Source organism: Salvia splendens, chromosome 4, assembly GCF_004379255.2.
Source record: "Salvia splendens isolate huo1 chromosome 4, SspV2, whole genome shotgun sequence".
NCBI lineage: Eukaryota > Viridiplantae > Streptophyta > Magnoliopsida > Lamiales > Lamiaceae > Salvia > Salvia splendens.
Genome location: NC_056035.1, coordinates 7681096 through 7694941, shown reverse-complemented (window position 1 = coordinate 7694941; position 13846 = coordinate 7681096). Strand labels below are relative to the sequence as shown.

Genomic DNA, 13846 nt, shown 5'->3' with positions numbered 1-13846 from the left:
TTCAGAATAAAGTACCCAAGATGTCAGGTAATCACACTCCTCGATACAAGAATAATGTTATCATATCCACTGCAATCTCAATGTTCAATTGCAATAAGAATAAGGTGATATAGAAAATGCAAGATACTTTGACAGCATGAGAAAACAACTCTATTGATATGTGAAGTCATTTACAAGTAAATGTGTACACAAAACCATACAATAGCCTGAATAAGGAAGTGCAGAAATGAAGAATACAATTGGCGTCAATCAACAGGGAGTGGCTTATTAAGCTGAATGCGGCCAGATTCATCCTTCTCAAAAAGGCGTTGGATCAGCTCGGCCCAGCTCTCTTTAGCCCAAGAAGATGATTCCGCGGAGTGGTTGGAATCATCATCTTCGAAGGTTCCATATTCAGAAGGCAGAAAAGCATGGGGAACTGCCAAAGTCACAGCCCTTTGTAGAGCAGCCTTGTGCTCCTCATTGTGCTCTTTGTCCAGTGTTTGCTGCCTCTCCATCTTCTGTTTTGGAGGAATCACCAAGCTCTCCTCTTTCTCTTGCATCAACTGTTATCTCAAGTGAGAGAGAGAGAGAGAGAGGTAAATTATTTGTGATCTCTAAACGAATGCGGGAAGAGGAGAACTTACTTCCAAGGCCGTTGCAGCTTCTCTCTCTATGCAGATAATGGCATGGTCTGACGTCGCGTTGCAGGAAAGAACTATGTGCTCAAATCTACCATCCACAGGCACTGAAGTCCTCACAACTGGAGGTAATACTCCACATCTGCATTCATATACCGCCAATGTTGAGATTGTTTTGTATTATAAACTTAGTTTGGATAAATTGATGATGATCCACCTGAAAGGTTTTCTCTCAACAATGTGGTAGAGGCGGCCAGGTGCATACAGCCGTCTTGGATCTTTGAGCATCCTCTCCTCCGATATGCATGTATCTCTCATGCACCTCAGGCATAAAATACATGGCAAACTGTTCAATAAGTAGAGACATATTATCACTCTTGTTTATATAAAGTGTAAGAAGTGGAAATAGAAAACTGAGTTTGCCATTTCTTCACCAGAATAGTGACTTGAAGACATCTTCCAAAGGTGTGGCTGTTCGAGGCAAGAAATCATCCTGTTTCAGTAAAGAGGATGACATAAATTATACAGTAGTTGATTTCTCATCATCTATGAAAAAAATGCAAACACCTCTTTAGCAACTTGCCTGCAGCACTATTGAATTGATCACATCAGCATATTCCACGGCCAAGTTGAGGGACATGCATCTTGCAGGCGCAATAGCATAGCATAGCACCTCACCCTCTTCCTCTCGATATTCCCCAACCTATCGCGATTCTGCACCACGACAATAGTCAACAAAGCCGCCACACCCGACCCCAGGGAGTGTCCTGCAAAAGTCAATCTGTAGTTTGGATATTTTTCAAGTGTCTCCTTCAAAATGTCACACTCAGCATCCAAGATACACCCGGCTGCTTTCAGCAGCCCGTTGTGAACATACCCCCCATCAAATTTCTTCTTCCCAAGCTTGTTATCAAGAAGGACTGCATAGTCACTATTCTTTGCCATGTTTAGGCCTCCCTCGTATGGCAAGAACTATGTCGGAATGGTGGTGATCAATGTACAGCAAGTATGGAGGGACTAGGCCACGCATATATCCTTGTAAGTCCGTTTCAAGATCACACAATCAGGGTCGATTCCATAGCCTCCAGGAGGCTCCCAGAGAGGCCGGCTGAGGTCATCCTCGTAGACAACCATTATGTATCGACAGAGCCTAGGAACAGGTTCGAACTCTTGAGGTGTGGCGAGGCCCCATTCCTGACTGTCATGAGCTGCATTGTGCAGGCACCTCTTCCACGCCCACCGCACACATCCTATGCAGTACACACACTCCAGAAGAGGCACACCACACAGAATCGACATTCCAATCCTGCCCAATATCTAATCAGATTGTAAAGCAGACTCCATTGGAAGAAGCATTTCAACATTTAATTTAAGGAATCAATTAGGAAATTTGTATTTTTACTAGAAAAGGACATACAAGAAATTTTATTTACAAGAAAAATACAGACACATAACCATTTGCATTTGCACTTACAAAATGCTTCAAACCAAATACAGCCCACAATTGAAGTAATCGAATCAAAGCAGAAATATCAGAGGAGTCACAACCGAATCAAACATAGGCAATTATCAATGACACCAAATCAAGTGAAGCACCAGATAAGATATGGTAGCAAAAAGAACTACTTATGTACCTGATCCTTGACTACTCCGAATCCATTCCCAATTTCACAACTGATTGAACAAAGTAAAAATCTTGGGCATCACAGACAGCACACTTACTTGAATTTTCAAATGGGCACCAATAAAAAATGAGGTGAATGGGAACAGCTCCAGCCAATAACGTTGGAGTTTGCCACCTGCAACAAGGTCAACTAGTCAACTACCAACGAGCTTCAATTATTATTTATTAAAATAATAAATCAAATACGGTTAATTCAACATTATTAGATTACTTGTCAGAATATAAATTATTAATGACTTAAGAATAATGGGTTTTGATTCTTATTACTAATTTTTAATTGACTATAGCATATTGGAAATCAAGTCATGTGACTTTATGATACTAACAATTTAGCAGTGGATATAATAGTTTGATTCATAATTAAGTTGATTGAATAATTCGAAATATCACAAAATACCCCCACGAATAACTTTAGTAAAACAATCATAAGTAGGAGTTTTTACAATTGTTTTATTTTAACTCTAGTTTGTTTAACAATTGGTGTTTAAATTTTTGTTTATTTATCCATAAAAAAGTTTAACTGTTTAACTCTATCTTATGTTATTATTTGTCTTGATGTAAACCAGTTTCATCTTTCATGTGGTTTTCCAGGAGGCCAGGACTGAAATCATATCATACTCACAGTTAATTAAAGGAATTAAATTAAAAAAATCGGTTGAAAGTTCATTTTGTTGGATATTTTGCTATCGTACGTCCTTCGTAAAAATATTGCATTATTATTATTAAAAATAAGTAAAATATGACTATAATACTTCTTTAAATACTAAGATAATAGTAGTGGTCTATTTTAAAATTATAACAAAGTATTTATGAGAGAATGTAAAAGAGATACCTCAAACGATAATATGTAATTCACCGAATACCTCAAATGATATTTTATTACATGTTGTATTAGTATATTGCTTCAATCTTTGGATACCTTTGTTATGATCTCATAGTTTGTTTCTTTGAAACCTCCAAAAAACACACCTCATATTGAGTTTTGTTATTGTAATGCACCATGCATCTCATTGCTTATATAAGTACGTATCTAATGTTTTACTATTAAGTTTTCATCATTTTTTTGTATCAACAAATTTTGCAATCTATATCAAACAAGAAACTAACGATCTATATTTAAGCTATTTGCCACATTTATTTCATAAATAAACTTGTTATGATATTAAATAGTGTAAATTCATTAAATACTCTATTCTTTTAAACCAAATTTGTATGATTACGTTTATTTGTTTTGCTCATTATTTTATGATTGTGCGCTTTTATATTCATTTTCATCACCTATACGTACATACTTATATTGTCCATATAAAAATTATGATTACGTTTTATTTGTTTTGCTCATTATTTTATAATTGTGTGCTTTTATTTTCATTTTCTTCACCTATACGTACATACTCATATTGTCCATGTAAAAAATGTCAAATAAAAAGAGAGGAAAAAATATTACTCTGACAATAGTTAGATCGCAATATATACACAGAATAAGTTATATTAATTGATAACGAGAATATATATAAACTTTTCATATTTATTAGTGAGTGAAACATAGTTGTACATTACCCATACATAATAATTAATAACTAATCAAATTGAAACCTTACTAATTCTTGCCATAAAATGAAATATTAACATACTTCTTGTCTTCATGTCTTATATAGCTTGAGCCTTGAGAGAATTTCAATAAATATTAAAAATAATTGATTGTACTTTCATGGTTGGAAACGAAAATTAAAGAAAAAAGAAAGAACCCTTGCACATATATAAATACAAGTTGCGAGTTGGGAGCCATGGCGGATCCAAAATAAAAAATCGTGGGGTCAAACCGAATAATATGAGATATATAATTGAACAAAAATACATAAAATATAAATACCACAATCTTATGCTTGCGAGATAGTTGGCTTCTTCGGGTATGCATTTTTTGGAAATGACTCAAAATCTATTCATCGGTAATAGTTGCAAACACTCATTCTCGCTATACCATCTAACTGACGTTCAACCAATCATCTCCCATCTTATTTCGCAACTCTAACTAAACAAATTTCATTGCAGGAAGCTCTTTTTCAATAGATGTTGTTGCTACTGTTAAAATTAAGTCTAATTTTATCAATCGATAAACCAATAGGAAAATCTTATCTTTCGTCATTTCAACCACCACATGAATTCCAATTATTTGTGGCTCTTGCTCAACATTAGCATTAAAAGAGCCAATAGAAACTCAAGGTATTTTCTTAAGAAATTTATCCATTAACCTAAAAATAAAGTAACATGATCAATACTTTTTAAAGTCGAACTTCTAATTTTTTAGACAAAACCTTTTGTATTCTCCTCCAATTGAATATACGAAACATATTACAGAATAAATGATTTAATTACTACTGTAGTACTATTAATAAGTGAGAGGCCCAATAAGTAAAGCCCAACTAGTGGTATTAAAATTTGTGTTTCTTTTTTTCTGCGTAAAAGCGACGACGGTCTGGTTTGGGGCAGGATCTTGGCGGCGTGGGGTCGGTGCTGAAGAAGGGTATTATCCGGCGATTCACCGAGGATGGCGGTGGGGTTGGCCGACCCCCTCCGACCCCACCTGGATCCGCCACTGGTTGGGAGCATTTAAATCAATATTAAAAAAAATTAACTGATTGGATAAAATGTACTATTGGTATTGGTATAAAGTGTTGGGCTAGTGGAAGTATAATATAAGTAATTGGTGGGCCAAATGTAGCCCAACTTCAAATTCAACGATCCTATAAAAAAAAGCATTCTTCTAAACCCTAGTTTCAATCTTCAACCCTCATCCAAGCGTCGTCGCAAGGCAGATCGGAAAAGGTCTGCTCACCATTTTTCTCTCAAATTGATTATTCGTGCTTTGTATATTAATTTACCTTTGGTGCTTTTCGTGTCCTGCAAATATCAAAATTTTCATGTGCAATAACAACCTGCGTCTATTTATTCTCGTCTAGGTGTTTCAGTTTTCTCTCTCGAAGATTGTTTATTTATTTTTATTGAACTCGTTGCTTTAGACATTGTGCTTTGCCACTCTGGCCGTGAAGGGGGATTTATAACTCTGCTAGGACTTCCATTAGATTTTCGAGTATATTGTTTAAGGAACTGGAATTGATTTTTTGTTTGGTGTGGGATTTAGGTAATGGCTCCGAAGCAGCAAAACAGTGGGATATTTGTTGGGTTGAAAAAGGGGCATGTCGTTACCCCGAAGGAGTTGGCGCCACGCCCGTCTGAGAGGAAGGGTGTAAGTAAATTAAGATTATTATGTGAGATCATTTTGATGGACTTCTATTCTGTTTGATTTTCACAAACATTTTATGTTTCCATTTTCGATTGCTGCCAGTCTTTGTGAATATATGTGATGGAAGTAGGTTTTCAGTTTGTAAACTGTTAAAAAAAATTGAATGAGTTCAGTAACTCGGTGATTCCCTATACTACTATTGTACTGGTTGTTGTTGATATGTGAAAGTTCTATCATTATTTTTCTAACCGCTGAATTATTCATTTCCCATTTCAAAGAGTTAATATTACCGCTAGCTTTGTTAGCTTAATGGACCAACTCTGTACGGAACTTTTCTCTCTATTCAGGATGTTGTGCACTAGATTTTGTAGTGTTAATTTTCTACTATACTAAATTCAACTGTTGATGTTAACTAGAAAACAAGCAAGAGAGTGCATTTTGTGAGGAGTCTCATCAGAGAAGTGGCTGGGTTTGCACCTTATGAGAAGAGGATCACCGAACTTCTCAAAGTCGGGAAGGACAAGAGGGCTTTGAAGGTAGCTAAGAGAAAATTGGGCACCCACAAGAGGGCCAAAAAGAAGAGAGAGGAGATGTCTGGTGCTCTCCGCAAGATGAGGTCAGCTACATGAATGACTGTGTTGTTATGCTTTTAATCGTTCAACTTATTTTATGATTCAACTGAGCTTGATATGTATGTTGGTCTCTTTCTTCATTTTACTTATGAGTTTTTTGTTATGCAGGGCCGCCGGTGGTGGTGAGAAGAAGAAGTGAGATCAATTTCTGTTATTTGCATTTTGTGAAATGTTTGGAACTCGTTGGCCTAGCTTCAATGATCTTTGTTCTTCATTTAGAAATTATGATCTCAAACACGTACTATATTTTTGTTTTAGCGCCAACTTTTGTTCTGTTTTTTGTCTGATTTCTTCTTATATCAATGAAAACATGAGCTATTTTCCCGTAGTTTGACATCTTATGTTCCGTTCTGTCTGGTAATTCAATGAAAATTGGCTTGAACGTTATATTGGCACGATAAAAGTTTACTTTTGTTCTTGTTGCGTGCAAGGTAGGTTTGAATCCAGCCATAATTTTATTCTGTATTGCTATTAATTTTTAAAACGTATAAACTTCGTTTGGCCCAAACTCTGGTTGTGTTTTGATTAAAATCCAATTTTTATAAAGTTTCATATTTTCTGTATTTACATACCATTATAGATTAAAAATATAAATTTTAGTATAAAAAATCAAGGCTTAGTTTGAAGTTTTTAATATATCAATTACTACGTGACAGTAGTTATAAAACATGCACCATTTTCAAGTTCCACATGAATAATTCTATGGGGTATCAAATATTACGTTACAATAGTAATAAAACATACACCATTTCAAGTTCACATGAATAATTCTATGGGGGAATCACTGACTTATCGAACTAGTAAAAAATAAGTTTTGTTACATGTTTCATTTAAGAATTTACTATAACAAGAGAAACCATGCTTGAAAGTGAAACACTAGTGTGGGACCAACTTTGAGAGACTTGAAATCAGATATTAGGTGGTCGAACTTGTTAAACAGACATTTCTAACCGAAACTGGCATATATGATTACATTACCATACAACAATTTATTGCATCTTCTGCAAAAATCACTATGTGACGAACATTATTCCTCTTGGGCGTTTATTTCCTTAGGATTGTAAGTGAGAATGAAGCACAACATCGCAGAAGCAGTATGCCCAGAATGAAAGGTTAAAAGTTCAGATACAGACTACAAAAATCATGCCTTGAACTTCTGCGACAATCTCTCCACTCCTTCTTTCCAGTCTCCAGCAACGCGCTTTGCACCTTCCTTAACAGCTGAAGTCAATCCGGCAGAGTTACGCTGAACAACTTGTAAAGAACTGTCCCACTTCGATTTTCCAGCATCTTTTAGCTCCACTGCCTTTTTCTTCAAGCTAGATATGAATTCAACTATCATCTCAATGATTTTTGTTATTGTCTCTTTGCTTTTCACTCTTACTTCATCTGCCATTTTCTTAAGTTTGTCCACGAGGTTCTCGGACCTCTCAATGGATTCTTCGACAGAGAACTGCTTTCCAGCAGCAATCCATGTATCTCCAGCTTCAGCTTCCTCACGTAAGTCGTTGTCGACCACAACTTTTATGCCTTGTTGCTCCCATCGTTCTCTAGCCTCATCCAGGGCATTTGCTTGCACCCTTGCCTTTTTTGCCTCATCTTCAGCCCAGGCCCTGCACAAAAATACATGACAGAACTGACAAGTTATTCCAACTCATTTGACAGATCTCGAACGATCGTTCAAATGATCACAAGGGGTGGTGGAGGAGAAAATATTTTCACAGGACTCTGGATAGAATAATAGGATGGACACTGCAGAAGACAAATCGACAATAAGGAGCTTCCATCATTATGCCAGAAAATAAGTTATTTTACCAAGTCCCTAATATTCACTCCTTGAAGTACTCTAAGTTTAGCATGAAACTAGGCCAACAAGAAAAAAAGTGGTCAAGCAAACTAGTATTGCAAAGATTGTTATGACCAGCACAGACTTCCTAAGTAGAACCATCAAAATTCTTTTATGTTGAATTAAAAAAAAGTTTTTTCCCAAAAATTCAGAATTGTAATAAGAACGCTAAACTTTTTCATAAGGAAAAGATGATGAACTTCTCACCGTGCCATGGATAAGGCTTTGCGCTCAACTTCCAGCTCATATCGTAACCGTGTTAGTTCCTGACTCTCCTTTTCAGCATCTCTCCGAAGTTTATTCAGCCTTTCTTTCTCATATGAAGTCTCCATTTTATCGGTCATAAGGACCTGCAATTGTTCCTCCATTTCTCTTCTTAATCTAGAAAAAATTTCTAACTCTGAATCAACAGCAGCACGCTCCTTTATTAATGAAAGACTTTCCTCCTCCCTTGCAGCACTCAGTCTCTCCACTTCTCTTCTAGCTTCCTCAGCCAATTTCTCAACAGCATTGATCTTTTCCCTTTCCAGGGAAAGCTCCTTCTCAAAACTTGCATTTAGATCCTTCTCAACTTGAGCAACTAGAGCACTGTGCTCAGAAACAGCATTCTCTGCCATAGTTTCTGCTTCAATCCGTGCAAGTTCATCACTAACAATAGCAAAAGCATCCCCAGTTGAAAGTGCAATGGCGGCCTGGGCTTTTGTAACAGGTTTTTCTGGCTGGAAAAGTCTTGTATATCCTGTCATGTAATGCTAATTGTAAAGAGAGAACACCTGCTTTAGAAACATAATTTCCCCAACAAGAAAACTCACCAAATGCAAGAGTTATAATACCCTGATCTCCAGCTGCTATGTCCGCTACCACTGCCGGCCATGCATCAGGGTTAACCTTGTCAATATCCATGAATCCAGTTAACTGCTGCAAGATCTTAACTCCACATATAATGAAAGAAAATAGAGTTAGCAATAAGTTCATCAATGATTTGTGTAAATCAAGAGTAAGTTATATTCTATATTTCTATCATTATGTGATAACCTTTTTGTCAACCGCTGGTAGCTTCCTTTTTTCAAGAGCCATCTTCCAACTCACAAGATCTTGACGAGATAAGGAGCTGTTAAAAGAACAAAATTTGAAACATAGAAAACAATAAAAATATTTAACAAGATTAGCAAATAAGCCAAATGGTTATATCAACTCCGTTAGAAGGCATAACAACTTCACATCAAGGATAACCATTAAAATTAACAATAAGACCGGGAACAAAATTTAGGGACATATTCAAATCAGAATGATGATGTCATCCAATGGAAGCCACCCAGAACAAGAATGGTGAGAGTGGACAAATAATCTTAAACTTTCAACTTACAAAAAATTCAATATGAGGAAAATAGAGGGACAATAAGAAATAAAATTTGCAGCCATGAATCTGTAATGTCCAAGATAAAGGGAAGCATTCCTCTTTATCATTATGAATCCAATTTGTCAATTTTATAGTTAAATAGTTGAAAATTTGAAGTCATCAATCACAAGGAATTTAACTGTTTATATACACCTTTCAGGAAAGAAATATAATGGACTAGTATCTTCTTTGTCGTATGATTGCATGTCGTGTCTTGAAAGCTTGCTGGCAATAAGTCCAGCCTCTGCCAAGCCTGAAAACATGTAAACTCGTTCAGACATCAATATTCAAAAAACAAATAGTTGGACGTTTAGAGCTATGGATTATGACCAAAAAGTTAGATTTCACCTTGAATAAATGGGAAATCAGGGTCTTCAGGTGTAATGTCATCAAAGGCAAGTTCAGAAACATTTTCGATGAACATAGCAGGATAAACTTTGGAAGTTGTGTTCCTACAATAATTCCAAATACTCGAGATTAATATGAATGCTACATTACTTTGAGATTCATTCCTAATAGGCTAATATATGTCTCATTAGAACAACTTAAACCTGGAAAGAGCACTACTGGCTTGAACTAGCCAACGAGCATACTCCCGTTGTGTACATAAGTCTCCAGGTTGAACACAATCTTCAATGACCTAATAAGCACAAAATCATTTACACTTGGGAATGTGTGACCAAATCCCATCTTGTGCAGAATTCAGTATCTAAAGCAATATTCAACAAACCTTTAAGACTTGCAAAGCAGAAAATGCTTGACTTTGAGGTTGATCGACAATAGCAGGAACCAAAACCTTCCCTGGAGGGGATTGCAGAGCTGGAGAGACAAGTGATGGAGCAGGTATGCCAGCTGAAGTGAAATAATTTCCAGGAACCGTAGAGTCAAAAAGGGGTTGGCTAACTATGTCATTTTGATTGTTTTGAAGATCTTGATATCCAGATTGATCGGAGTCTTCTGGTAAAGGTGTCCCAGTCAATACAGTTCCATTTAATGTTTTCTCAACCGACATTTCAACATTTTGATTAAAAGCAACCTCATCAATTTTGCTTGAAATGACATCTATTGTTAGGAGCTCCTTGCTTGGCTCAACATCCATTATGGAAAGCACGTCTCCTGACTTCAAAAGCACTTCTTGGGAAATTGAAGACTCGACAGAAGAAGGGTTAAGCGACAAGCTGGACTCTTGATTCAAGTTAGACAGCCTGTTCATACTGTCAGTGAATGAATTTTCTGAATCAGCAGCAAATTCAGATGGTTCTAGTGTACTGGCATCAGCAGGTTTGTCCAATGCTGGTTCAATGGGTGAGGAATCTCCATTAATATCATGTAGAGGATGTTTGTTAGTGGCTTCAGGAGAAAACATATTGCCGCTAACAGCTGCTTCTGTTTGGACATCTACAGGACCAAAGACTCCACCTTCCTCCGATGACTGTCTCAAACCAGTATCTTCGCTGACTCTACTTTCTATAGCATCAATATTTTCGTTAATGGAAAGAGGATCTCCATCTTTACCTACCATGCTTTCTGCAGTATTACTATCCAGCATCTCAACTTCCTTCCCATATTTATCCCCCTCAACTTGATTCTGTTTGTCATCCAAGGACAAGGACTCTTCTTGTTCTTCTGTCAATTGCTCCATTTGTTCTCCAATTCCTGCACATAAGAGCTCATATATTCAAATTTAAATAGACCGCCACATCATCAATAAAGAAGGGCAGACCTCAGGGAAACATTTATCATATAACATGTCAAAAGGTGACAATATTCCTGTACAGAGATTGCAGGGTTGTAGTTATTCTTTTTAGCGACATCATCATCATTTCCGATTTGCTAAAGAAATGTCAATAGTTTGATGATTCTATCTGCTCCATGAAGCCCTATGTTTGCTAGATCTTAACAATATAACTACAAAGGAAGAAATTACCCACTTGTAGTACTCCTTCTACTCATAGAGAATGCAGCAAATGTGATGCCAGCAACCAGAATCACCCCGGCAACTCCTGCTGCCAGTATCCCTGAAAGTCAACTAATTCACTAGTGTTATTAGCCAACAACAAAAGCCACCAGCATAAAATTATACATGCACTACACACAGAAACAGCAAATCCATCAGCCTGAATAAACATATCCAGTGCAAATTTAATTTCAGGAGGCCAACTCTATTCAGGTAGAGCTCATAACTTCAGTCATTACACAGACTGGAGAAAGCAACATCATTCTTACCTACAACCGATTTCTTCGGCTTGGGATCACCAAAACGTTTTTCAGCGTCACCAGTCGCCCAGCCAGAGAAATCATCAGCCGCAGAATTCGAGTTCGTCCATGATGAATTGACTGGACTACGTTGTTCCAAGCCGTTGCCGTTGACCGCGCTACTCCGTACAACGAGCGACTCGAGTTCCACACGGCGGCGATCGATCTTCGGAAGGCGAGTCTGCACAAACGCCAGTTTAGGTTTCCGGCCAGCGAATGCGAATTTAAGCTGAAACGACGTCGGACAGAACGCCGTCGTGGCCACAGCGTTCATTTCCGATTTCTTTTGGGATATAGGCCTCCGCGAAATGTAGCGACTATCTATTCCTGCAGCTCAAAATTGATAGTGTTCGGGTTTGGTGGGGATAATTTTAGGGGTTTTTTCTTAGAATCGCGATAGGGTTTTGTGTACCAAGGTTTCCATCGCTGAGTGCGTACTTGTTACCCATCTTATCCGACGACGAACTGCAAAATTCGAGTTTCAGGGATCAACCGAACTACCGAATCGGGTAATTTGGTAGGTTAAATTCTTGCTACTTTTAACAGTAAATCGCTTAACTGTTAATCTATCTGATAAAAGAATAATAAATCAATCATCAAATCCCATTTTTACGCTGACTACTTAGTTTCTTTTACGAATTTATTTCATGGAAGTAGTTAATTATGTATTTTGTGAGGGAAAAGAAATAAGAAAAGAAGAGAGAATAGGTGAACAATGCAAAATTTTTCTACAGTTAAAAGTTTGCTATGTGTCGATTTCATATTACGAAGGTGAACTGGATCCCAATACTGAAATATTTCATTTGATTAGGTTGGTCAATTCATGTTTTTTGTGAAAGAAATAACAAGAGAAATTTGCAATAATAATCTCATAAAATGAAAATTTCATCTGGACTTATGTCCAAATCGACCGACGATCATCCAATTAAATCTCAAAAACTAAAAGTTCATCCAATATAATCCGATAGTGTGAAACCTCTCCAAAAATTACTAAGTATTAATGATGACACATTTTAACTCGATGAATTCATAAAGATGCCAAAAATTACTATACTAGAGTATTAATGATGACACGTTTTAAACCGATGAATTTATAGAGATGCCAAATGCAATAGGGCACATGTAATTGCAATTGTTTACCAATAATCAGTAGCTAAGCAATCGAGACATCATATTCCAACACTGATGTATGTATGTATTGCTTGAGTTACTACTTGTACCCCATAATTTATTTTGTTAAGTTTTTAATACATTATTCCCATTTCTCAATATGCTAGTATTGTTTTTACGACGTTCTCCTACTTTCCTTTTTTGTGTTTTGTAGAGTGGTTTAGACTGGAAAAGGAAAATAAACAAAAGGTTATTCCCATGTTTTGTAAGCTGGACAAATGAAAAGTGCGGCCCGAAACAAAAGGCTGCGGCCCGTCCAGCCCGGATGAATAGTGCCTATTTTTACTATTTGTGAGGAATTTCCATCTCCTACCCTTCCGTCTCCTCTTTTTTCAATTCTCTCTCATCTGCGCCGTTTCACTTCATTTTCTTCTCTGAGCACAACCTTTGCTCTGATGATCCATTCTGTGTGCCGACGATGGTGCCGCCGACGCTAAGCATGTGTCCGGCAGCAGTGGTTGCCGCCGGACCTCAGCTCGATGCTCTAGTCGCCGACGTCGGCGTTAGGATCATGGCTGTCGCCGTCCCGTCCCAATCCGGCGGTAGTGGTAGCGCGAGGAGAAATCGCCGAAATTGGCAGTGACAATTTTAAAGGAGATCTGAGCCACCGCCGTCCTAGACTCAGCGGTAGTGCCGCGCTCTTCGTTGTTTGGTCAGCTCGGCTCAGGATGATGATGAGTGGCCTGTTAGGCAAATCGCCTATTCGATTCGGTTCGTTTTGGGGGTTCTTCGTGTTCATTTCTAGATTTTGGGATCCACTTCGTGTTTAATTCTTAATTTTGGTTGATTTCGTGTTCAATTCGGATGTTACATTCGATTGGGGGTACACTCTTCTCTTATTCTGGTATTTGGGTGTCAATTTCTGAATTTTGGTTGAGTTTAATTTGTTTCTGGATTTCAAATTTCTCGTTTCTGTATTTGAGTTCATTTCATTTCTCAAGTCATTTCACATTGTACATGATAATAATCCAAAAATGATCAAATCTACAAAACAA

General features: G+C 37.3%; 2 protein-coding genes and 1 pseudogene across 3 annotated transcripts; 1 reads left to right on the top strand and 2 right to left on the bottom strand.

Moving 5' to 3' along the window:
• Positions 1-127: 127 nt before the first annotated feature.
• On the bottom strand, positions 128-2381 carry LOC121799237 (annotated as a pseudogene).
• Positions 2382-5025: 2644 nt separating this feature from the next.
• On the top strand, positions 5026-6508 carry LOC121798632 (60S ribosomal protein L36-2-like). Its single transcript, XM_042197723.1, has 4 exons — positions 5026-5130; positions 5447-5551; positions 5965-6164; positions 6289-6508. Exons 2-4 carry the CDS (start codon positions 5450-5452, stop codon positions 6317-6319), a joined length of 333 nt encoding a protein of 110 aa, XP_042053657.1. The 5' UTR covers positions 5026-5130; positions 5447-5449; the 3' UTR covers positions 6320-6508.
• Positions 6509-7072: 564 nt separating this feature from the next.
• LOC121798291 lies at positions 7073-12210 on the bottom strand. 2 transcript variants are annotated; one of them, XM_042197211.1, is made up of 10 exons: positions 11652-12210; positions 11357-11443; positions 10156-11081; positions 9977-10065; positions 9774-9877; positions 9579-9678; positions 9062-9137; positions 8839-8953; positions 8234-8765; positions 7073-7793 (listed from the first exon to the last, which is right to left on the bottom strand). In XM_042197211.1, exons 1-10 carry the CDS (start codon positions 11953-11955, stop codon positions 7322-7324), a joined length of 2805 nt encoding a protein of 934 aa, XP_042053145.1. In that variant the 5' UTR covers positions 11956-12210; the 3' UTR covers positions 7073-7321. The 2 variants fall into 2 exon arrangements, with proteins under 2 accessions (XP_042053145.1, XP_042053146.1); XM_042197212.1 differs by having other exon boundaries at positions 11357-11454; positions 11652-11764.
• Positions 12211-13846: the final 1636 nt, after the last annotated feature.

What these genes read in the sequence shown, in the direction of transcription:
- LOC121798632 (XM_042197723.1), top strand. Translation starts at nt 5,450, where the DNA reads ATGGCTCCGAAGCAGCAAAACAGTGGGATATTTGTTGGGTTGAAAAAG. An exon ending in GCCCGTCTGAGAGGAAGGGT is followed by an intron (nt 5,552 to 5,964) that starts GTAAGTAAATTA and finishes GATGTTAACTAG; the next exon opens with AAAACAAGCAAGAGAGTGCA. An exon ending in GGTGCTCTCCGCAAGATGAG is followed by an intron (nt 6,165 to 6,288) that starts GTCAGCTACATG and finishes TTTGTTATGCAG; the next exon opens with GGCCGCCGGTGGTGGTGAGA.
- LOC121798291 (XM_042197211.1), bottom strand. Translation starts at nt 11,955, where the DNA reads ATGAACGCTGTGGCCACGACGGCGTTCTGTCCGACGTCGTTTCAGCTT. An exon ending in GAGTAGAAGGAGTACTACAA is followed by an intron (nt 11,082 to 11,356) that starts GTGGGTAATTTC and finishes TCTTATGTGCAG; the next exon opens with GAATTGGAGAACAAATGGAG. An exon ending in TATTATAACTCTTGCATTTG is followed by an intron (nt 8,766 to 8,838) that starts GTGAGTTTTCTT and finishes ATTACATGACAG; the next exon opens with GATATACAAGACTTTTCCAG.